Source organism: Phoxinus phoxinus, assembly GCF_949152265.1.
Source record: "Phoxinus phoxinus genome assembly, chromosome: 15".
Taxonomy (NCBI): Eukaryota; Metazoa; Chordata; class Actinopteri; order Cypriniformes; family Leuciscidae; genus Phoxinus; species Phoxinus phoxinus.
In genome coordinates this window covers 25760610-25787490 of record NC_136890.1, presented here as the reverse complement: position 1 = coordinate 25787490, position 26881 = coordinate 25760610, and the positions used below count along the sequence as shown (strand labels likewise).

Below are 26881 nucleotides of genomic sequence, written 5' to 3'. Positions count from 1 at the left end.
ATTACTTACCCAGCTAGCTCAGATCACCTGATAAAATGCTAATACCCTGCAGCATACTATACACCCTGATCTTTGGTCTGGCTCCACTGCTTCACTTCTGTAATTAAAGAACTTGGACGCTATGAAATCTCACTCCAGCATGATGGACAGTTGACCCACGGCATCAGGATTGGCTTTCACGGAACGACCGGCTAGCCGTCTTGAGTGTGAGAGACCATTACACACATGCGGTTTACATGTCTGCATGGCTGCACGGTGGAACTGTAATGTTACCTTACAGGGTTACACATGCCTACGTAACCCCATGCTGTAATGGCCAGTGTCATTTTAGTGTTGGCGAGAGTAGTAAAAGGTCAAAGGGTCTAAATTTAAATAAATGAATCAGGAAAGAAGTGAATTAATAGACTATCAAATCTTATATCACCACAGAGATCATTTAATCGGGAAAATGCTCATTTCCTGTCAAATGGATGCAGCATGAAAACAATGAGTTGGGCAACCCCCCTCAGTAATGCAATTATTCTCTACATGAGCACACTAGCAAAGCCCCATTTACACTGCATGTCTGCAGCAGGGTAGGAGTGTGTGTGAGCGTGCCTTTCCAGCCCACCAGCCAGGAAGCAGTCAGTGGAACTCTTATTTAGCACAGGAAGTGCAGATTTGCTTAGCAACCACATTAACTCTCCTGTCACTGAGGTATTTAGAATTATACCTCTTTAGTGACAGCCAGGCGTGCACGGGCAGGCATATTACACACACAGATGTGCGTTTTCCTGATATTTGAACTCGCAGAGGAAATACCACTCCTGAGACGCTTGACAGGAAAAGGTCTGAGCGCTGCTGTGCACAAACCTGGTACCTTCCCTTCAGTAAATTCAATTTATGTGCCATTCAGGACTGTATTTTATTTACACTCTTAAAAAATGAAACATTGGCATCTTTGGTTCCTTCAACATCATAGGAAGCTATCCACTGCACAAAATGTTCTGTAGAGTGGAAAACGTTTTTTAGATCGTTAAAATCATACACACTCTAAAAAATGCTGGGTTGTTTCAATTTTGGGTCAAATATAGACAAACCCAGCAGCTGGGTTACATTTTTAAATTACATTTTAACCCAACGTTTGGGTTTGTCCATATTTGACCCAAAATTGGGTTGAAACAACCCAGCATTTTTTAGAGTGCACTAAGAAGAAAAAAAAGGTTATTTTTAGAACTCATCATTGAAAGTGTTTTGGGGAACCCTAAAATGGTTCTTCTACGGCATTGCGGTGAAAACCCCCTTCTGGAACCTTTATTATATACGTAGACACAGCCAATCAAAGCTCAGATTGAACCCAATTTCAAAGCCGCTCGGCCATGAGAACGTCGCTCCGTAGCTCCCACAGCCAATCTATGGGGTCTTTGACTGCAATCGACTGATAGCTTGACTCTGATAGATTGTTTCTATCGCGGGCTGGAGGAGATTAACGAGAGAGAGACAGGAAGTCGAGCCAGTTCCACTCAACAGAAGCTGAAGAGGCCGGCCGATATGTTATCGAAAACTAAATAAACATTTATCAGCGTGCATGCTCTGCTCGGCCCAATCACTTCCCTGTCTCCGTGTCTGGGGCCCCAACTCAGGTTTCAAAGTTCAGCCGCACAATTTACTCGCCAAACAAATCCTGAACTCGGTTGCTATTAAATATGAGCCCGAATGAACGGCAGTGATCATTCTCGGTCAATGAGCCGTCAATCACGCACAATGGGCCGGTACGTGGTGGGGTTTGGTCGTTATCATTAGTCGGTTTTCACACAATGATTTCACAAGAGAGATCACCTTTGGCTGAGAGGATTGCTTGTTTACACAAGCGTCAATGTGAAATTAAACACTTTTCATGTGGGCTTTTTATTCACTAGGGCTTTTGAAATGAGAACGGAGAAGAAAAACACCAGCGCACTCCTTTTACTGAACGAGTTTGCTTTACGATCTGCTCTTTTGATTCCTTTCAAGTTGGTTAACAGTGTCGAAATGTTCCAACAACTGGCTCCTGAGCAAATTCAACAGTTCCTGCTTGGTGAGGGGTTTTGTGGATGGCGAATTGTTGCGCTTGTTGGTGCTGCTGATGTTGTTTGGCAGCCCTTGTCTTTGGGAGAGGACAGTACAAAGGAGCTTTGATTGGAGTGTGTGTTTGTTCGAGTTGTGCTGACATCTGTGTGTCTGTGTGTGTGTATGTGTGCGCCCATGAGTCTCAGAGTGGTGTTGGCCTCACTGAACGCTCAGCAGGTTGACTAGAACATGCTGGCTCTTTCCCTCAAAGCCGCCAGCATTCTGTTCCAAATGAGTTCAGCTCGGGGAGAGCCTTCGCTCTGGGGCACAATCACAAGGCTTACTGTTACAGGCATAAAAGAGGGGTGAGGGGGATGGGACCTGTGAATGGGGACAGGAGAGATCCATCCGGAATGAGAATTAGGGACAGAGAGGCAAAGAGGAAGTGATCGATAATATTTTATAACATTACTTACTTGTTCTAAGGTTTTGCTTCAGAAGTTAGTTTAGGACTATGAGAAGCATAAATAAAGAATTGACTCATTATATTCATGATACCTATCCACCCATCTGTCTATCTACCTTTCTACCTCCACCGGGTATGACTTAGCAGTCAAATGTTAGACCAGTGCCAACTTAGCCTACAATGACAACATTCAAGATCCCCGTTTCAGATCACTGTGTAGTTCATCTAGAGCAAGACTGACAAACTGAGTAGACCTTAGGTAAATGGAGAGCCCCAGGAAGTGGAAGAACTGGCTGAGACCCAGTGAGAGCGACTACACCCAGGCGGAGGAGCGATCTGGGCCTCCTCAGGAGACAGTTTGAGCAGCAGAAAAGAGACGGGGTCTGATTTCATCTGATAAGCAGGCAGAGCTGGAATAAGGTCCCTGCACAGGGGACGTAGAGAGTGTGTGTTCTTTTGTCATTGCTGCCAAAAACTACACACTCAAGAATAGAACCTGCTGGCTTAGATTCTCTCCTTTACTTTTCTTCTCTCTGTCTTTTAGACTATCTATCTATCTATCTATCTATCTATCTATCTATCTATCTATCTATCTATCTACCTACTTTTAGGTTATCCAGACTTTATGTTAACAATGTTATGTTCTTACATTCACGTTTAAATTGTGATTCTGCATCCTCTTTGCTACCTCAATTCAATTCATATTCAGGAATTGGAATTTAAAAACACATTCCCAATTCAGTTATGAATGGCGCACTACCTGGTATGTAACAAAAGTGTAAGTTGTGAATAAGCCATTTCATAAGCTGGAGAATGTGGCAGCTCTGTAGCTGGAGTGCTATTCAGAAAAACACTGAGCTGAAGCCTATTATTGTGGGCAAGCAAGACAGAAGTCTGTGTCATTGGAGAGCTGTTGTGTCTTTAAGCAAGGACAGAGGTTGAGCTGTTTTGTCTCCTTGTCTGAGGGGAGGTAAGAATACTCTCTCTCTCTCTCTCTCTCTCTCTCTCTCTCTCTCTCTCTCTCTCTCTCTCTCTCTCTCTCTATGTCTCTCTCTCACACACACATACACACACACACACACACACACACACACAGTCAAAATGCCTTCACATATGATGTCTAAGGAGACGGCATCAAATTCAGGAAGCCCAGTGTAACATCAGAATGTGCTTCCTGCAGCAATCAATAGATCTCAGGGCCATACACCCCCACACATGCACAGACTTTAACAAGGGCGTGAGTGGATAAACAAATTGCCCTTGCACTTTAATCAGAATTGGAGAGAAACAACAAGCCTTTTGCAAAATTTATGTAATCGTTGCTTGAAGAACGTCTTCGCTATTTCACTCTAGTTTTGCTTTAAAAGCCACTTTGCGATCGACCAACCACTTAAGCTAAGTCAAAGCCAAATCGCAGTCAAACTGAAATATTACCAGCTCTAAAACACACCTCATCTATATGTCTTTGATAGCCATCATATTTATGGTCATTATAAAGTATAAAGTGTTTAAATATGCTCGTACTTTGAATACGAATACTTTTGAAGTGTCGGCCGGGTCCGTGTGAAATCGTTCAAGAGATCCATTGAGTTGTAGATCGATGCAGCTCCTCGCGGCCAGAGAGAGACAGCATTGAAGCTGATGCTAATTGAGACAGAAGTGAATTGATAAGGCTTAGGCTGCATAATAAGCTCGCTTGAAGCTAACACAGGCTAATGTTTCCATTAGCGTCCGTGAAGAGATGGATGGAGCAATAGATGGTGATATGGAAGGCCTAGTGGGAAAGACGGATGAGACAGGGAGACACCATTTTCCGTATCCGAAAGTTCTGGACAGATTTTTATGGAATAAAACGTTTAAAAAGAGCCTGTGCTAACTTTCAAACTATAGCATGGGTAACAGTTTCTTATTACTGTTTTCAGTGTTTGCTCAATTATCTGATTTTTTTAGATATTGTCAGGTAAATATAGAAAATAATTTAGAGTAACAATAAAAACAAAATCTCAGAACATGTACTTAAATTCAATTTGAATAAAAGTAGCAAACAGGATGTGGAATTGCAATTCAAATTAGAAATGAAGAAAGTAGAATTTAATTAAAATTCAAAGGAAGTACATTTATTTTCCTGTCATTCCTATTCAAATTTTTAATTTTGCACAATCCTGGATTCGTAACAAAAAATTGTCGGCTCTCCAATGGAGTATGAACATACAGTTAAAAGACAAGGGTAACCTCTACAACGTTGACATTTTCTTGAAACTTGAGTTAATATTTGGAAAAGCATGTTTGTTGGGCTCCATCCATACAAATAAGTCAAATTAATTCAGTACTGATGCTGATGAATAGTGTATAGGAGAGTCTTGACCTTAGTATTTTCAAGCACAAAGTTGTTGACAAAGAGCTGCAGAAAACAGTGACCACCTTGACCTACTGATAGGACGGATTCTTAGAAGCCAAGGTAAAGAGATAATTAAACGGACTGATAGGCCTAATAGGGAGATAAAGGTCAAAGTGAAGAGAGAAAAATAGAGGGGGGAGATACATTAAACCAGTACTACAGAAGTCTGAACAGCGCAAATGTAAATAGTAGTAACCTGTAATTAGATCCCTCTACTGGAGCGATTTATTTCAGACATTGTACTTCATTGAGACAGTCTTATAGAGAGCAAACAATGAAGTATTGTGAGATATAGGATGCCCCTTTAAAACCGGGCAGGCTAGTTGGAGGGTACAATTATCTTCAATTTCCTCTTGGAAAAAAAAAATGAGCTGGCAGAGATTGTGTTCGGCTTTCTCTCCGATTCTATGTCTGCGTGTGCTCGTGTTTGCATGTGAGCGTGTGTGACAGTCCTTTTCAGAACAAGATTACATGCGTGGGCAGGCGAGGAGTGGCTTCAGACAGTAAATCAATGGATTCAACTGTAGTAGTGTTGTAGAACGTCTACAGGTTAGCGCAGAGCGCAGGGGGAGCCGTGCGGCTTTAACCTGAGCCTTTACCTCCTTTCGTGGGCACACACACACACACATACACAGCTCTGGTTTCACACACATTGTTTTATTTAGCATGTCCGCTGTCAGCTCATTTGGAGGAGTGGTACTGGGTCGGAATAGTATTAATTGCGAGGGATCTATGACCTACGATCACTAACCTGAAGCACCAGACTAGCCCGGATGCTAATGGTATTAAATGCCATTGTTTCCGACACTTTTAATTCACCTGGAGTAAGCCGAGAACACACACACACATCTGTCTATACACATGCATGCTCCTTAAATCCCTAAACCTCATGGGCTTTCTGAAGAATTTCTGATTGGTTAAGAGGTGTGACCATTCATCCAATCACTTCTCAGGGAGTACTACATATCCACTTACTCTACTAAAGTCAAATAAAATTACATTCACAACCAAACCATGTGGGGCATAGCCAGACTTTTGTATGTGGCTGAAACAAAATATCTATTTACTAAATATTTTGACGAAACATTTATTTATTAAAATGCATATTATTCAAGATATTTCTTTTTAAATAACACATACAATGAAATGCTCACAATAAGACCAGTAACAATGACACCGGATGTGGTGGACTGGACTGTCAAATATGTAAAACTGAGACAAAAATTCACTCAATTTATTTAAATAAAAGATTTGTGAATCTGAAACCTCAATTCAATTCGACAAAATTAAAATAGCTAAATAAATTCCATTAATGTATATTTAAGTAAATCAGAAATAAGCAACATATCATGCTCCTGTACTTTACAGGAAAACATGCTGTTTTACCATTCAGTTTATTTCACATGGTAGAAAAATGTCTTTCAGTCAGAACTCTGATTGGTCCTGCCCCCCACCAGCATCTGTATAAACCAATTTAAGTAATTATGAATTTGAAAATAAAAAGTTATTTGCTAACCACAATGTGAAATCATTGGAAAACCGCAACTTGATTCATGTGGTCCACCGACTAGTGTGCCATTGTTAGCGCTTGACAGCAGAGTCTCCGGCGAGAGAAAGCACGGGGGAAGGGTGCTGTTGAACCGAGACAGACATTCTTTTGTTACCTGTTCAGCAAAACCAAAATAGCCTGCGGGCTTTAAGGCTGGAACTGATACACCACGTCCCTTAATCAAGAACAAAATGACAAGCTTTCTGTGTCACGCCTAGCACTGCCTCTCCACTACAGCCACGGGGCTTTAACTGGCAGCCATCTTTAGCAACGGCAAACCAGGAAGTGAGGAAGTTATCATATTGTTGTGTCTGGTGAAACAGCAAAGAGCTCTATTTTAAAAAACAAAAACAAAAACATAAGTCTTACGATTAGTTACTGAACTACAATTTATATTCCTTAGAGAGCACACATACATTTGACAAGACATTTTTTGAGGAAAATACATTCCCTTGCTGATGTTAGATCAACATTAACTGAATGTTTACACAACATTTGTGATTCAACATTTACATACAGCTGCCTTTTTTATGTTTTTATGTAAATATGACACTTAAAACAGTGCACAATGCTGTCTAGATGAATAATTTAGCAGACATCTTGCAAACATACGTGTATCTACTTGTTCTGTACATTTCGTTTCTCTCTCTCTCTTTCTCTCTGCATTACATGTTACATCTTAAAGCATCAACACGTGCTAGGCTCAAGGCCCATTCACGCCAAGAACGATAACTATGTTAGCATCCACAACGCAATAATATTGTCTATTCGAAGCTTGCACTGCAGTTATTTCATCTGCCAGTTAGACGATTATTAAAGCTTTATAGTTATCGTTATAGTCCTTTTATGTGAACGGCCTTTTAGTCTGGAAAAAACAGGACAAAAAAAATGAAGCATGGCTTGTGAAGACCACAGCCAAGACAATAGTCTCAGGCCTGGGCTTTGTCTTCTAGTCTTAGTCCTGTTCCTGAGCTCCAGCTGATCCTTTTTAAAGATTTGAAGGACAAAAGGAGCCCAGTTGAACTTTAGGATAAGAGGTGGGACCTTGGCGTGCTCTCCATCACCCCAAAGACAAAAAAACCCTCTCGTGACCACGAGTGTCCCTCGACATTAGGTCTGCACCCCTCCCTTTATTTAACATTCACTAAGACATACTCGCGCATGCACAAAAAAAGACTCGGATTTGCCTCCCGATGCAATGCAAACACGCAGAACACATCAATGGCAGAGCCGTGCTGTGTTTCAGACCGCAGCGTTGTGGTTGTTCATTTAGACGGGGTGTGAGCACAGGCCTTTGTGTGGTTAGACCGGTGTCCACACACACCAGCACACACTTGCCCTCTGCCCCAGTTGTGTGGCCTGTAATCTTGTAATTCTTGGCCTATGGCCTGTAAAAGGTCAACTTTGAAACAAGATTACTGTGTTCTGCGGTCAGGGTTTCACCTGTGTGATGTCATAGTGTAATCTACACGTCTGCTAACTCAGATGCTACTCACCGTTTAGTAGAGCAAAGCATAACCAAAAAAAAGCATACAATTTAGTAGACAAAATCTACATTTGAAACGCTCTGTTATGCTTTATTTCCACATATTTTATTTACAAATATCGTGTGTGAATTGATTTTACTCATCATCCCTGCTGATTCATGATTACATAAATGCGCTTTATTAGGCCTATATCTTTTCAAAATTGTGGCATGTTTTTTGTGGGCAGGTTATGTAGGCTTGTGATTACATCATCATTTAGCTCTTGAGTCGAGGGTATGTATGCATGCGTGCGTGCGTGTGTGTGTGTGGATGTTCTGATTCAATGATGAAGCATCTGGGTGGGTGACAGACAGATGGAGTTATGAGTGAGTAAATGTATTTACCTTTTTACGCACATTCACACTGAATTGCACAATTAATATCATCCATGCCCTGCTGCCGGTCTGGAACTGACATCAGAACGGCAGTCACGATAGCAAACCCATCATCTGTCTCCCTCTCTCTCTCTCTCTCTGTAGATGTAGCCAAGAGCCCAGACAGCAGTGTTTCACCCTACCCTGCGATTCCCACTCTCAGCAAACATAACTAGAGGATTTGAGTTGCATATTTTCTAGCCGTGTACTGTAATAGTATGTCTGTCTACTCATTTCAATGTCAAATTACACATTATAAAGTAGGCTCCTTCTGTGTAGGGCACGCTTCAAAGAACGGCAGTTATAGAAGTCTGACTAACCAAACCAAATTATGGTGCATCTCAAACCAGTGCCACTGGGCCCAGACGAACGCTTCATTTAGAACGGGGTGAGGAAGGATGTTGCGTGTCTGTTTCTTTCTTTCAGATGTTTACAAGGCTTTACACGCCTGTAAAAAGTCTTTCAGAACTTGAAAAGGTAGAGCAAGATCATTTCTATATTCAAAATATTTAATGCAATATACTCGAGTAACATAGGGTATTTATGTAGGTCTACCAACTTTCCCTCAAGCTATGGCATGCAAATTTATAGATAGCTGCTATAGGGGCAGTGTGACTCCAAAAAGGGCGGCTTGACTCCGAAAAATATCTCAGTCATTCAGTTTGAGGAAGTGTCGCTGTCTCAATGTGTGTGTGTATGTCACGCTGCCTCTGTCAGACAGCCATCTGTCCGATGGGAGCTGTATGGAAGCATCTGATTGGTCAGTCTGCCTGAATAGAGGGGTTTGATGGGAAGGGTCATGTGTCGGACTGCTCTTAGACACACAAACACACACTGCCAGCTAAAGTGTGACTCACTCCGTCACACAAAGACAAAAGAGCTCAGCTGACATTGCAGAAAATCCCCAAGCACAAACCAAAAAAAACACGTATTTTGCTCAGCGATCTTCAATCACAGTAGCAGTTTAAAGAACTGCTGTGAATTTGGCCAATCAGAATCGAGTATTGGAGAGAGCATTGTAAAATACAGCTGGAAATCCCACACTAATTGTACAAAATTTTTATATGACCTTAAAAAACAACATAAAACTATTCACTTAAGTAATTTGACATATTTCATACTGAATACTCAACAGTAAATAACATGAATTGAATAAATAACTTGAATGCATCCATTTGCATTTGATTGTATTGTGAAAAGTACGTCTCCGCCCACACGCCTTGGCTACATCAGAAGAAAACAAAAATTGTTTCAGAATCATGCACAATATCAAAATGTTACAGAAAATAAGTAAGGTCAACTTTTGATGTCATGAAAAAAAAACATTGTTTTTTTTTACAAATACAGAACAGACTATCATGTTAAAGCGCAGAAAGAGGCTGAGAGGCGATTCAGTTGCGTGATGAATTTTTTAAAGCCAAACTCGTCCAGTAATTTGTCATCATGTTTCCTTCTATCCGTGCTTAACTGTCATTAATAATACATAACAGTGCCATGAATGAATGAATGAATACAAAAAAAAGTAGGAATGAATGAGGTTTTATTTGTTTAAACAGCGCATGTCGCAGATATAAAGCCAGTCAGAACATTGGATCTAGTTCCTTTCTTTCCTACTTCATTCATTCTTTCCCAATTCGTTCATTCACTTGTACTTGTTATTCTGGTGTGACTAGGACGCAGGAGCCCATTCCGACAAGTCTGCCTGAAATGAAACGGTCATAATGTCTTTCATTAAATCAAACATTTACCTCACACTTTATATATTAGCACATCCAGTCTCGCATTGACAATCACAGTAACCCAGGAAACCCCCGAAACGCATCTATTTTCCCACCCCTCCTCCCTGTTAATGCCAGACACAGAAAAAGCTCCCTCCTCCATCCCACACTCTTCTGTCTGCCAACCCCCCCATCACATCTTTCTCCACCTCCCCCAGCCGTCCCTATCAGGCAGGTATATGAATGCTTTCCCAAAGGCCAGCCAATACAAACACACACACACACACATTGACTGGGCTGACTGATGTGTGGGGGCTGGTGGAAGGAGTGTGAAAAGAGAGGATGCCCTGTGATGAACCTCTCTCTTTTATCTATGTTTATCTCCATCTGACATTAATGAGATTTTAGCTACTGCATCCTGGGGGAGGGGGTGGACAGACTAGGAGGCTTAGCAGCGTGTGATATAATGTCACAACAGAGCTTAAGCTATGACGAGGGGAAATTATGTAAGAGGGTATCATTTTCCAAAATGTCTTCTTTTCGCTTGCAATATAACTGAAATCGCAACGTTTCTAAGTTCACTAAGAATCTCTGTAACTGTGTAGGCAGTAAGGGCATCAGGTTAGCTCTCTTGAGTTACAATGCTTTGAGCTACAAAACCTATGAGCTGCCTACTATACAGCTTACTTACTACAAGAACTTGGAATTATATAGCACTTATTGTACTGATACTTAGTTTCAATATTAAAGGATTTATACATATAATCAATATTTCTCTCAGTCTTAATTTGGCCACAATAAGGTAGCTATCTAAGGAGGCAGCATTATTATTTTAATGTGGGGTTTATTTGTTTAAATGATTAATTATTATTATTATGCTACCACATATACACAGCATATTTCATGATGTGAATTAAAATGAGGCTGTTTGGCATTGAAGAAGCTCAGTCTCTTCACTGTGTAGTACTATCATGTACATTGATATCAATTGTTCAAATGACAAAACAGTGGAGAACAAGGATGCACCGATATGAAAATTTTGGCCGATAACCAAAAAATTTTTTATATTTGAAAACCGATGACCAATATATTGTCTGATAAATATACATTTTGAGAGCCTGATAACAAAAACAAAAAGTCTCACCATTAAAACCATGTCCCAAGCACACACTTTTAATGTTCTCATCATAATTTGATGTATGACAGACCTGTGCTGAGCATGTTGCACTTGACTGTATTTTCCTTCCAATCATATTTAAAGCAATTCAAAACCATCATGGCGAACAGTGTGCATCTGTAGTGTCTCATCTGAAGGAAATAATCCATTATTTATCGGCTTTGATATATTGGCTACATTTTCTTATCGGGCCGATTACGATAACATCAAAAAAGAACATATATCGGCCAATACCGATATGGTGGCCGATATATCATGCATCCTTAAAAAAAATGGTTGTGATGCATATTGAACAAACTGTATTTCCATCCCTCACAGCCTTGCTTTTGGGTGCATCGAATGAAATAGGGCACCTAGTGTGAAGGAAGTCTATTTCTTAAGTATATTTGATCTCTCAAGCATATTTTAAAGTCATTGAAAAAAAAAACACACAGAAAGACTTACTCCCTGCTGAGGTTGCTAAATAACGATGAACAGCAAAGCAGAATAAGTGCCATTTTGATTTGAAAACTCAGCTCCAGAGGTGGAAAAACTGATCAAATTAACAATGTGGCTAATAAGCCAAGCATGAATGTTCACACATGAATTGAACTGTTAGTGTAAAAAAAAACACTAATGAATTGACTTGCATTTGCATTAAAGAGCCACAAAAGCAATTAGGGTTTGAATTGTTCCAGGGAGATGTTCGTGTCTTATCTCTAAAACAAAGCCACATATTTTCTCTCTTTGCCCGGTTAATCACAGTTATGATCCATCAGTTCGGGCTTGTCAGTGACGGACTATTTGAAAAATCTTAATTATCACCTAAAGGAGACTCGTTAGAACACTCAGCTGCTGCTCACTCCTGAAAAAACCCTGCCGAATTTAATAACCACCCATGAGGGATTTTTTTTAAAAAAACCAGGATCAGTAAAGAATGAGCTTTGTTATGAAAGCAAGCGATTACCGTGCTTTTTTTTCACAGAGTTTCATACTTAGTAAAACTGTTCGGGTTTCTCGTCTGGCACTCTTGCGCAACAATAAAAATGACCCTTGCGGATATCCAAACAAAAGCCTGTTCATATCAGTAACCGACTGAACAACACAGGGTCCGTTTCTCTGCCTCGCAGGTCTTTGACCTCACGAGTCCAAGTTCTGGAACATACTTAGGGAGACTTTGACCAGTGAGGTCTCAGAACAGCCGTTCGACTCGGTTCTCAGACGGATCCTCTGGTTTATATCGTCGGGGCAGCTGCAGGACTATCCGTACCCGTGAAGCCCCTCGCATTCTGAAGGGGAGGCAGAGAAATGCGCAAATGCAGCTTTTCGCGCTGCAGCTATTGATATGCATACCAGGGACCAGCTGCTGCTGAGTCGAGTTGAGCCATCCGCTGTGTGTGTGTGTGTGTGTGTGCGCGCGGCTTAAGAGCGATATGCCTGGCGAATGAGACGGGACATACCTAATATCCCCTTAGGGAACTGGCTTCCTCTCCCAAAGCTCTTGCACCCTCTCAGTTCTCCACCAGATATCCCAGAATTCTCTGAGGCGCTGGGGGTGGTAGAGAGGGGGTTGGAAAGATGCCACGCTCTCGCTCTCTCTCCCTCTCTCTCTCCAAAATAAAAAATCACAAGTCAGCCGAACCGAACGCGGAGGACGGAAGAGAGAAAATGAACACGCAAGGTGTTCATCAAAAGCATTTTCAAGGGCGTGATTTGGAGAAAATTACGTAGCTTTGTTTCCAAAGAGCGAACAATTAAGCGAGAAAACTGCTTCAAAGGCTGAGAGCGGTTAAATTCTGCTTTAATGACTGGATGATTAGAGAGGTTTACTGCCCACTTCCAGCACCTGGGGGGAATTAAAGATCGAGAGAAAGGGAAAAAACACTTGATTGTAGAGGAGACGAGAAGTCAGCAGGAGAAGGGTTCTGATACCGAGCAGGTGTGTGTGTGTGTGTGTGTGTGTGTCTAAGTGTGCCGGCAGACACGGAGCGAATGCGAATACGAGAGGGCACGCTTCATTCATGCCCATTCATACATACATTTACATAATCAGTCTCTCGCTGCACTTCGGGAGTGGCTGTCCTGGAATGCGACTGTCGCAACTCTCCCTTCCCGTCACTGAGCTGTGGTTTTCCTGCACTGGCGGCAAGAACACGCTGTCTGCCAAAACTCTCGAAATAACCCCTGATAAAAACGCCTCCACATTTAACAGGAAACTCAGAGGGGGAAATCAAATGCATGACTACGTGGGAAATTTTCATGATATGGGCTTTCTTGTGCTTAATGCTCTGAAAAATGAAAATGCCAAATATTTCATCAAGTAGGCCTAGCTAAATTGTAAAATGTACAGTGAAAAAACATTATTATAACAGGGCTGTTATTAAACATTAATTTAGGCCTAGTGCAAATAATCCGATAAAAAAAAATAAAAAAATAAAAAAACATTTCACCATACATTCATTTCCATCTGGTGCATGTTTAAACATTGTAAAAATAGTGTGGACGAAATGCAAAAATGCTTCTTGTGAAGGGTCTACCTCGATAGATGAACTCAATTGTCAAATGGATTTCTGTGACCTGTGTTAAAGACAGGCCATTTAATGCTTTCATCAGCCCTATTAATGTATGAGCGTGATCTTCATTTTGGAGATTTCTTATCAAATATTGAGTATTTGTGTTTTACTTAATTTTTTCATCAGTGTACATGTAATAAATTAATTTTTAATCAATTGAACTCAAAAATTGAGTCTCATTAAAAGGCATTTAGTCACTTGTTAACAGTTTTAGGGTATGTTTACATGACAACAATTTAAAGTTACATGACCCAGTTTAAAACTAGATTAAAGACGCATCTCTTTAGCCAAGCATTCACATGATGCATCTCATACCTTTTATACTACAGTTAAATCAGATCAAATGCATTCATATTATGAACAGCAGCTACGCTAATTATTTCCCATCTGCCTTTTTTTATTTTTTATTTTTTTTTATTTTATTTTATTATTTATTTATTTTTTTGTTGTTATCTCGGGACGCCTGTCCCGAGATAACTCAAATAGAGTTCGTCAGCTCCAGTTATGTATCCAGCCTCTCATGGAGACTTCAGATGCCCCAACGCCTGTGATGAGACGACTCGACGCCTGTGAAGAGACGACCCAACGCCGGCGATATGTTATGCCCTAAATTTCATGATTAACTAACTGTATTTTGTGTGTATATTTTTGAAATGCATTTTCTGTAAAGCTGCTTTGAAACAATGTGTATTGTGAAAAGCGCTATACAAATAAACTTGAATTGAATTGAATTGAACAATGTACTAAAAATGGAAACGTTTTTTCTTTGCGCTTTCCACAACGTTGTCAAAACGATTCCGTTCACACGGATCCGCAAAAAACCCGATTACAAACTCTGTATTATGCATGCAGTTATGTTTGTAAAGAAAAACTACACGCCTATACACATAACACATATGCATTTCCGCTTTCACAAATTTGCATTTTTGTAGTTCACATGGAGACAATAACGGTATGTTTTTCAAAAACTTGTACTTTGAAACCCGTTTTCAAAAGTTTCCGTTTTCAGGCCCCCAAAACGCAGTTGTCGCGTAAATGAACGGCTAAAACTCATAAAAAGTTTTTAGTGTGTCGTGTAAACGGCCCATCAAGCTGTTTTGTCCCTAATCCACCTAATCATCCATCGCCACTCCTGACAATTACGTCCAGACATTTTTATCAGTATAAAGTAATCATGATAGCTCATGAAGCCAACTCAACACCTGGACCTACACTTTGAACCTGTATACTACAGTTCAGCAAACTCAAACCTTGTTTGCCAAGCTGCCAAACTCTTTTAAACCCTTTGAACAAGATCTCAGACAAGCGTAACACAATGTTCTTCACCACAGAGTATTAAAAGATGATGTGTTCGGACCTGAGACAGCTTGACAGAACATAATGGCTAGGTACATTTTACGCTTAATTATTGACTGTGTGTCTGAGCGAGGGACACAGAACATCCTGTCTTTATGTGTCTTCCGGCTGCTGACTGAAAGCACTACAGACACGCACTCACATACACTTATACACACACATACACATGTATATGTCGAGGGAGGTTGAGCAACAGTCTGTGACCTACGCTCAGCAGGCAGCAGAGAAAAAGGAAGTTCCTTCACCCCACCCAGAGACAGAGAGAGTGAGAGAGAGAGACTGCCAGACTACTTTTCACAGATGAGGAACAGTAAGATCTGTAAATAACTCAGCAGAAAACAAAATAGCTCTGTCACAATCGCACAGACAGCAACAGACACACAGACTGTTATATCTACATTACTCGCATGTGGAATGCTTGTTACGCAAGGTAGCAAACGCACAGATTAATATAACGTGCACATAACCGTTTTTAACATTGATATAAGAAATGTTTCTTGAGCACCAAATCAGTGTATTAGAGTGATTTCTGACGGATCATGTGACACTGAAGACTGGAGTGATGATGCTGAAAATTGCCATCACAGGAATAAATTACATTTTGAAATATATTCAAATAGACCGCGATTATTTTAAATAGTAATACTATTTCACAATATTGCTGTTTTTACTGTATTTTTGATCAAGTAAAGACAGCCTTGGTTAGCTTAAGAGACTTTTCAATCATCGTTTGAAATCGAGCTTGAGTAGCTCAAAGCATTTGCATCAAGCACGTTTCAAGCCTCAGTCTTATTCTACAAACATCTGAGTGGCAAATGAAATTGTGTGGAAGCCATTATGAAGTCATCAATATCATATCGCAGACTCTTCCTGGCAAAGGAGTGACCAGGCGGTCGGGCATATGTAAAAATACACCGAATCTCCCTCTCTCTAGATGGATATAATGATATATTCCACTTCCGTTTCCAGACGGTTTGTGAGTGTTCCCTCTTGTGTGTGGTGAGAGGAAGGAAAGCTCTTGAGATGAATAAAAGCCTGCTGTGGGGGGTCTGATAATGTGATAATGCAGAGAGCTCCGGGACATTTTGGGCTCACTCGAGACCGAGGGAAACAGCTCGATGTTAACGAGGCAACGTCATTCACCGTAAGGGACAATTCAATCTGCAAAGCACTTACGACACACATCGTCCGTGCAAAAAGAGACAGAAAATGGCAAATGTGTGTAAACACGCTGGAGAGCAGGCCTCAGTTTACATTCTCTCGCTATTCATACAGGGAAAGTAAGCTGGAGGTGGTGGAGGGCTGATCAGAGGGAGATGGGAGGGAGGAGATGTTGGTGAATGCACTTCTTTGTTGGTTCATACTCCGTTTCCACCACAATACTCCAATCCCTGCATCATCAGCTCCATTCAAGGGAAACAGTTCATGCAAATGACCAGGCCTGCCATTCATTGAGTGTTTGTGTGTGTATTGGAGGGGGGGGCACATTACTAAAAAACTTTTCCTCTAATCCTCTACCTCACAAACAGGACCGTGTCTGCAGCAAGAGTCAAGCATTAGAGCCCCAGGGGTAAGATGAGCCGCCACACATGGGAGTAACCCGAGACTGGAGACAACCCAAAGCAGATAAAAAAGCCCGAGACTGCTTTATCGCATTATTCCTTCCAAAAATACCCAGAAATGAACTTTACGACGCATATTTAAGCAGCAAACTTGGTTGGAGTGCAGCTCAGAAAGCTTGTTTTTTTTCCCTCAGCAGCCCCGTGATTAAACCCTCAATGGCCTGATCATTAAAAACACATCCACTGTCAAGTACCTGTGATAGCTAAACGGCCCATTTCAGAATTACCATAACATGACGCCATTGCCGTGGGACATGTGGAAGTCATGCTGAGCTCCAGAGAGAGACAGATGGAGGAATGAGATGATAAAAAACAAGCACTACAGAGAGAGAGAGAGAGAGAGAGAGAGAGAGAGAGAGAGAGAGAGAGAGAGAGAGAGAGAGAGAGAGAGAGAGAGAGAGAGAGAGAGAGAGAGAGAGAGAGAGAGAGAGAGAGAGAGAGAGAGAGAGAGAGAGAGAGAGAGAAATGAAGACTACAAGCGCCCTGGCCTTTAATGGCTCTAAATGATTGTTTGTTTACGCAGTCAGCACTGTATCTACAGTAAAGGTTAACGGGACAGAGGTTGTGACACTGAGGGTTAGTTACTGGTCAATTAAATTCAGCAAAGCCCAAAAAGCAACCAAGAAATGCTCTCTGTGAGAGATTGCATTTTTTTTTGCATCGGTCTGCTCAAGTTAAATATTTCATGCCATTAAATTTAGGCCACTGCGACGGCTATTCTATCTTGACGTCCGCCCACAGATTCCACATCTCACCCCCCTCCCGGATATCAGGTTGTAACATTTGGACTGGGAAACCAATATCATGATAGTCTCTGGAGTCTGGAGACTGGGTCACCAAAGAACTGACACTCTTGGCCCCTTTCCAAGCACTCATCTAAGGAGGGAAGCTGACACTACTTGGAATATGCCAACGCAAAACTTAAGATATACAAATTTCACCCTGGTGGTGTGGCTTAGCGCTTAAAACATCTAGTCTGCCAACTTTAAGATTGTTGCTTTGAATACCAGCAGAGGTGATTCATGAACATCGCCACACTTAACCTCAGGTTGTGCCAAGAGGAATGCCCCTATAAGAAGTGCACTGCACGTCTGCCAAATAACTACTTACTGTTGAGTCTGAAGTTTGTGTCACCAAAGAACTGACCTATTGGCCTTTCTCCAAGCATTCATCTGAAGATGACGGTGAGCCATTCACACAACATAGATTTTTTTTATGTTTCTAATATTTGTTTTTGAATTACTAACAAACAATCCAAAAGTGACCAAAAAGTTTCAATTTCACTGATTACATCACTAGTTTCAATTGTTTTTACATGCAAGATGCAATGACTAATCAGAATGACTGTTTTATAGTTCAATATAATTGCAAGTAAGATTACACATATTTATAGTAGCAACTTGGGATACAATAGTGTCTAATAACAATTAGTTCTAGGAAACCCGTCACAGATTGCTACTAGTAGCCAAACTATTTCTAGTAAGCCAGATTGAATATTAATACATATTAAATAGTAAAACTGGTGGAAAACATACTAGTTGGAAGTGAACAGTTGATGTCTGAAGCACTGAAGCAAACATTTGGGTTACACTTTATTTGAAGGTGTCTTTGTTACACTGTAATTATACATTTAAATATTGAGTAATATTACTACATGTCCGTTAGGATTAGGGATTGGTTTAGTTGCATGTAATTATGCACAATTTATAATTATTACTATAGTAACTATGTAACAATGACACTGTGAAATAAAGTCTTGCCAATATTTGCCTCTACCAAGATAATAAGTAAGCAGCCAAGGAAAAAGTTGGCTAGTTTGCAATTAATTACTTGATACCTGAGACTAATTTAATAGACACCACTAGTCACTATCTACTGGAATAAGTATTTAATGAAGTTATTTGTGAAATTGGAAAAGATGGTAGTCTCAATTGGCTTATTACATGTCATTAAAAAACAAGCAGCAAAATAGGCACTAGTTAGTTTAAAAGGATGAAACGGCTTGTCATAGACGTCTGACACATGCAGTCCACTACAACTAAACTTAATCAGTTCTCCCTGCACTAGAGCAAGGGATGCAGCGCAAAATGCAACAAACTGGCTCACCCGTGATGCTTTCCGCTTGTATTTATTGGCGAAGTCAAATTTCTCCTTAATGTCATCCAGGAGCTGCTCCAGACGCACTTTCTCCTCTTTCCCCGTGTAATCCGGGCTCAGGAGCACATACGCCCTCCAATTTGCCGAGTCAAAGCCCCAATGGCAAGTCCTGTTCTCCAGCGATTTGTGACTGTGCACCACGAATTTGTGGGTCGGGTACATGAGCCTGCAGTCCATGCATTGTATGCAGGGCGCGTTGGGATTCGTGTAGAGCTCCGGGACCAGAAGACCCTTACACTTCCCGAAGCACTCGTGATAGATTTTGAAGCTCTTTTCGGTGAGTTCCAGCTCGATGGAGCCGTACAGCTCCTTCTTGGAGTGCGGCGGGTACGTGCCCCCGTAGATGAGCGCGTTACACAGGCGCTCCGAGTCCGTCTTGGTGATGAGCCCGCAGGACGGCGCGGAGAACGGCAGGATCCCCATCACCTTCAGGATCTCCAGCTGGTCGGCGGTGCAACGCGAGCAGTAAATGTGCAGGTCGTCGCACACCGAGTTGATCTGCTGGAGCGAGAAATCCCGCAGCACTGTGTTGAGGATCTGCGGCAGGCACAGGCGCTTCTCGCCGCCCACCACGAAGCACGAGATGGTCTCGCCCTCCAGGACCGTCTCGCACCTCTCCGTGGAGCGGTCGGACGGGATGAAGAGCGGCCCGGGCATCACCGGAGGAGGCTGCATAGGGGGGAGATGCAGCACGGGCTCCGGGACGTCTTTGCCATCCTTTTTGAAGAGCAAATCGTGTTGCCATCTGGCCGAGAAAGCGGCCGGTCCTCCGAGAGAGCTCATGGAGCTCAGGTGAAACTGTTTGAGAGTTTGTTGCAGTCCCGGGTGAGGCTGGAAACTCTGTCGCGTTATTGTTTCCATGTTTCGGGCACCGCGTTGTCGTTGAAACCGAGCGTCTGACGAGAAATACGACTCAAAGGTCCTGGTACCGCGTCTCTAAATCCAAGTATGTGAAAACAAGCACTAGAAGGCCGATAGGGCTTCATGAAATCCCCACTCAGACGAAGGTTACCACCGGCGTGTCTTCTTCCCCTGCAGCGGGCTCTCTCCTGTCCATATCAACAGACAGACGCGTACAGAAAACTCAAGTGTAACACAAGCAAAAGCGCGCAAGTTGTAGAAAAACTATCCCACGGGGGAGCCGAACTTGTCCCACGTCAAATTCAGGAGTCGAATACACAATCCACGAACTTTAAATCCGTATTTTCCCCTGCGAGTAGAGATCGCTGCAGCCGGACACGGCGCGTCGCCTCCGCTCCTCTGCCCCTGCAGTTCAGTGTGACTGAGTCAGTGAGCACAGCCTCTCTCTCTCTCTCCCTCCCTCTCTCTCTCCCTCTCTCAGTGTTTGTGTGTGTCTGGCTCAGTCATTGAATCCCAGCCAAGAATGTGACTGACTCCGCAGGCTGTGGCTCTTCCAAGAACCAGCCTTCACTCCCCACTGCTGTAGAGAGAGACAGTCACTGACTGTACATATAATATCTATTTATAACAGAAATATTTATTATTATTACTATTTATATCTATAAATACTTAAACGTTTGTACTATTTTATTATTATCTTATTTTTGTTGATTTTTTACCTTGTTTTTTTATTTAGTTAGGCTATAAATAATTCATTATATCCAATTAATTATACTGTTAATTATTAAATATTAGTCTATTTCTTAAATATATATGACAGCTTTATTTGTCACCATTTAGGCTACAATATTGTCAAAGTGTAAACTACTTAAAATATTAAAATAGACAAAAGACATGAAAAACAAATAGAGTGAGGTAAATAAAGAAACATATGAAATGAGAATAATAAAAGAAAGTGAATTTTTAAACATTTTAAATATTTATTAAATTAGCCTTAATGTGCTACATTTGTTCTTGTTAGTGTACTTTTTAATTTTTGCACTTTGTAGGCTAATAATGACATAATGCAAGGCCTACATGTTTTCCCATAAACATTAAATTAAAAATTCAGATTTATCATTATGGTATGACTATGAGAGCATCTTTGTTTCCATCAGTCATTTCTGTTATTTCAAATGTACGCATTTCATTTGAAAAAAAAAAGAGAGTTAATTTTTCTTTATCAGTTAACACAATTCAAACGCGTTTGAAAACAATGTATCTGTCATGGGTTCTGGAGTCTGGACTCATTCATCTTTACTTTCACTTTCATGGACCTTTGTTTGATTTTCCCTCCACTCATCAGTAACCATGGACACCAATCATCATCACAACTGCTCATCATTCAGTTCATCCTCCCTGTGTCGGTTGATGTTTGCGTGTTAACCTTTGTTTCATGCACGCTCTGTAACACTTTCTGCCAGTTCCTGAGTTTATTGGCTATTATTAAATCACTTCATTGGATCATGTGTACCTTCGTCTTCCTCCTCTTCACCCTGTGACAGTATCATTGCAGGTTGTCACTGTGGCAGCACTTTTAAATTAAGGCTGCAATTAAACCTCAAACAGTTAGTTAAACGGCACATTTGTATACTGAACATTGTAAATGAACGCGTCGGGCAGGAGGAAATAAGAGCATTTTTTGCAGGCATGCAGGCATCAGTGGGTTGATGGGTGGAGTCTGACACAGACGCTCTAATTTAGACAGACTGCGGTCTGAGTTTGTAAGCTTTGGTTTTCCTGAGACTTCTAGACTGAGATGAGCACAGCAGACTAAACTGGGAAAGTATACACGACTACAAACAAACATGATATGACAAATTAATTTAAATATTTTGCCATTAAATATCAAACAATCAGGTCAAGCACATCAAGCAATAATAATATAACCCCTTGAATCATCATTCTCCTCATAATCATCATGTTTATATTGTAAATGGATGTTCAGTATAACATCACAGGTTTATACACACAGGCATCCTGCACTTCATTTCTAATGCTGTGAGTGACCTTTAAATTCATATCTTGCTGTTTAAATCCGTATATGTATGGATGTTATGTCTGTCTGTAGATGGGACTCGTTTCATTCACATGTCCTCTTAACACTATGCCAGTGATTTATTAATAATTCTCTTTAGATCGAGTCAATGTAAGAGGTCAATGTAATTTGTTGCAGTAGCTCCCTCTAGCTCCAAGGTGCTGTTACTGCAGGTGGAATACAATGGGACAAATGGGCTTGATGCATTGAATCAATTCCCCAAACTGCCAACCATTTGTAGAAGGGGTGCACAATTAGGGGGAGAAATTAATGCACAGATCATATACATTTAAAATAGTAAAATAATGCAGAAACAGAACATTTGATCTTGCATGTCTTGCTAAGAAAACATCTAGTTTCAATTAAACTGAATAATGTGTATAAACCCCTTTTATCTGTATTGACTATATGAGGATATCTGTGCTACCAGTTCTTCATTCGGATAGCTTTAGTTTTTCCACGAAAGTCTATGTGTGATCTGGTCTTACAGCTTCGTAATAATGTGATGAGAGAAGGGAATTCTTTTTAACAGCCTTAGATTCCTTCTTTCAAAAGTTTTATTTGGATTTGCGTCATGGATTTTGGAAAAGCCCAGCGAGTTTGACCAAAATATGATCATTAGGCCTCTGCTGTCTCTCACATTTTTGCACATATATGGAAATATATTCAAATGGGTGGTGTGAACACGAACTGCTGACCCAAACTCTTTTTTTTTTTTCAGGCCTGTTTAAAATTGCCAAATATTACTCATCCATCATAATGGATGCTCAATCAAAAAAATTAATAACAATAAACAACTTTTTTCATCCCATTAAGGCTACTCGCATTAGACGTTTTAGTATTTCTGTCCTTGAATTCCTTTGTTGGCTACCAACACTAAATAGACTAGAGTCAGATAAGCACATACAAGCTTTATTTAGACAGCTGTAAAAGCATATGAGTAGAAAAAAAAAGAAATCCATTTCGTGACTATAACAACAGGTTTGTGAAAGCCAGACCCCTAAAACGCGAATGCATTGGGATTGGTTGTCTTTTGTGTAGGCGTCGTGACATGTCTGCAATAATTACATTGCAGAAGAGTCAATTACCTATTTAAATTTATGCAGTGACAATTTAAATGGCAGACGCATTACGGATATTTGTTTTTTATGTGTGAGAATCAATGAATCAGACTTGCTAATTCATTTATTTAATCTTTTTTTAAACACACTTGTTTTTTTTTCTCTCAAAAAAGTGGACAAAAATGGAACAAAGAGGTGTGAATAATAATATTTGATCAGGTGGATTGCCATTAAAAGGTTATGAACAGCACGGTTTAAGAGAGATTTGGTGTGTGTGTGGTTGATGTTGACAGCCAGTTTTCTCTGCCCAAGCTACAGCACCACCACCACCCTCTTAACAAACAGGATCAGCGTATATCTGGTAGGCTCAGATAAGAAGAGACTAAAGATAAGTGCTGCATTACTGCTATTTATTCAGCTTTTAAGACGCAGAATTATATGCAGTGATACATGCGGATGTTTTGTAAACACACGGATTAGTGGTGGGCATCAAGTCTCTTATTCTCAGCACTGCCAGTGCAACCTGTGCCAGCTGTCTGACAAGAGGAACCCGTCAGAGCCGTGACCTTTCTGAGAAAGGGCAGACCTGCAGCTTAATCATTCTGGTGAGAGGCCGTGCCCACATCTCTCCCTGAGGAGACGCCACTCCTCCGGTTACACACTGGCAGCTTGGCAGGCGCAGAGCTGTGGTAACAGATACTGGCTGAAAAGATTTCTGTCAGACTCATTTTGTGAACTGTCTTAAAGGTGATGTCTGTAGTTTTGGTAAAAGTTACAAAATACTTCCTACTAACTTAGCTTAATATGCAACTTTAGGTAAGTCAATTGACCGTTCGCAGAGGCCCGCCCCCTTTAGTTACTGTTGCTATGTCCGACGAGCCATGCTGAAAAATACACCGTGGAGCAGAGAGGACACTGACAACGCGCTGACAGACAGGACAGACCAGGTTACTTTTGATATGAAACACTCATTTTTTAAAGAAATTGAAACAATACCGTTTTGTGGCTCTTTATGGCTCCGCTGTAGAGCATCAGTTAAAGCTGCTCGTAAAAATCTCTTCCTTCTAATTCATAGCATCAAATAAACATGAATAAAACATCAGAAGGAATGTTGTTTTATCCACGGAAAGACGTCCGTACACTCCGTTTAAAGGGGTGGTAAAGTATGATTTCACTTTTCCAACTTTAGTTAGTGTGTAATGTTGCTGTTTGAGCATAAACAACATCTGCAAAGTTACAACGCTCAAAGTTCAAAGCAAAGGGAGATATTTGCTTTTAAAGAAATCGTTTTTTTAAGGACTACAACAAACGGCTGGTATGGACTACACAACATTCCTCCGGGTTGAGTGACATCAGCAAGTCTAAAATGTACATAAACCCCGCCCCCGGGAACACGCAGTTGAGGGAACAAGTCAAATATTTGTATTTGTAATATTTGTATAGTATTTTGTCACAGAAGTGAGTCAGCTCAAACTTTAGCATCCATCTTTTCACATGCAATAGAAAGTCACTCTGTGTGCATCTCACAACAGTTCCTATACGAGCGATTTATAGATTACCATGACAGAAAATGCTAATTGAAGATAGTTAACGCCACATCAGCAACATAAATTCATCAACTAACCTTTCAGAGACGTCCTGTTGCATTCTACATGTTGTCTCTCCATCTTTGTCTGACTCCGTTTTGACATTAAAGACAGAACAGTTTCTGTCATTTTAGTGTGTCTGCATGAGGTAATAGCAGCTGCTAACACACACATGAGCTCTTGAAACCCCGCCCTCTGCAGCAGCTCATTTGCATTTAAAGGGCCAGACACAAAACGGTGCGTTTTTGCAAATCCTCAAAAAGTGAAAACTTTAACATGCTATATAAAAATATCTGTGGGGTATTTTGTGCTAAAACTTCACATACACACTTCTGGGGACATCAGAAATTTCCTCCAAAGTTAATCTGCTAACTCTCCTGACTATTTTGTCGGACAAAAATGGCGGATTCAGTGGATGGCGGATTATGATTGGTCAGATCGCCTGTCAATCAAACTCACAACTGCGAAGGGTCAATTGCATGTTGATTTCCCCTAAAAGTCACCTTGAAATCAAAACGAATAATTTTTTATTATTTTTTATATTGCGGTATTTGAAATTAATCTTTAACCAAAATAACTTCCCCTCCCTCCCTCTAAGTCCGAAATTTTCATATGCGTTTTTTCGTATTCGTCATGTTGCTCTGAATTTTCAGAAGACCTCTCAAAATGCTTGCTACGGATGCAAAACATTGAAAGACGAAATTTTCGGAGGCAGTGTGTAAACGTGATTGCTACAACTACTGCAACCACTGCAACCTGAGGTCGTATTTATCTTTTAACGTGCAAAAATTTCAGACAAGAATTTCGGACAATCGGACTTTACAGTGACATCTCTCTTTTCTGATGATGCGTTTACTGGCACGAGGGCGGGACAACTTGTCACTCACATGACATCAGGAAAAAATAGAAAACCACAACCATCCAATCAATTCCCGATGGACAAAATCAAGTCTCGCCCTACATTCCTTCTTGTTCGAGAAGCTGTTTAACTCAAGAAAAGACTTCCGTTTCATGCCAACTTTGTAAAGTGTAAAGTGTAAATTTCAAAAGATTGCTTTAACAATGAGTTTGGGGTGGAGCTATCAGTTTAGCTGACCAATGGTGGAAAAAAGGGGGGGAAAGGGGGAAAAAATCATTATTTACTCACCCTCATGTCTTCCAAACCCACAAGACCCATAAGGTGATGTAAAATCAATCCATAAAATCCAAGTCTTGTAAAGATATACAAATGCTTCATATGATGATCAGATTTAATTTAGGCCCATATGACATATAACCCAATACACTCAATCTTGTGCTGCGTCACATAGAACAAACCTCATTGGTTGAACGAACCTCAAGACACAAGTTTGAGATTCCTTGGCTGAATCACCTTCACTATTCCCTACGTTAGTCCACTAATACTGTTCACTTGAATGAGTGAATGAAAAGGAGTGAGCGAATTCAGAGTGCCGTTGAGCTTACATCGGTTGTACACTCGATATTGCAGTGCAATGTGGGATTGAATAAGTGCACTCAATAACGTCCACTATGGTTTCAGACACCACTACAAATGGCTGTCCCTCAAATAACTCCCTATTTGAGGGTAAATGGGCCAATTTAAGAATCAGCATGTGTTCAATCTTATATCTCTTCACAATACTTGGATTACACCGATGGATCCGTTTAACAGTGCCTTTATGACCTTTGTTTCAGTTACTGTACCTGTGCTTTTGATGCGGGACAGAAACCTCTCATGTGTCATTAAAAATATCTTTGAGTTTTAAAGATTAATCAAAGTTTTATGGGTTTAGAACGACATGAGAGCGGGTAAAATATAATATAATTTTTATTTTTTGGTTACACTATCCCTTTAAAAACAATTAATAATTTTGACATTTTGTTTGGTGGCATGCCATGTAAAAATATTCTTTGAATGAATAGTTTACCAAAATGAAAATTCTGTTATTTTAAGCTCCACTATTTCTATGCATTTAAGCTTAAATGTGTTTAATCAGATATATCCTGAATCATACAGCAAACATATGAGGTTCACATTCTCAAATTTGATATGACAAAACAGAGATCTGTCCAGTGTGTTCACTAAAGTCTTATCATTGATTTAAAATAAAAAAATCACACACAATCTACATCTTCACATCTAATATTTCTATAAGTCTGATAGGCAAAGAACAAGTCCAAGCAGAAGAAACAGACATAACAGAATCATCCTAAACGCCTATTCGGATCAAAAAATTAACTTCACAGAAAGTTTTTACACCCAGATTTTTAAGTAAACTTAACATATGGAATTAAGTAAAATCTGCTTCAAGAAAATGAGTAAAGTTTGTAGAGTAATCTCTACTTAGTTGAAGTTTACTTTGCAATACACTC

At 40.6% G+C, this 26881-nt stretch overlaps 1 protein-coding gene across 1 annotated transcript in view; it reads right to left on the bottom strand.

The window, feature by feature from the left end:
* skia (v-ski avian sarcoma viral oncogene homolog a) overlaps nucleotides 1-20270 on the bottom strand; it is a 65898-nt gene extending 45628 nt beyond the window's left edge. The window contains exon 1 of the mRNA XM_079638564.1: nucleotides 18873-20270. Within this exon, the coding sequence (XP_079494690.1) occupies nucleotides 18873-19784 (912 nt within the window). The 5' untranslated portion in view covers nucleotides 19785-20270. The remainder of the gene's footprint in view (nucleotides 1-18872) is intronic.
* Between the last annotated feature and the right edge of the window lie 6611 nt (nucleotides 20271-26881).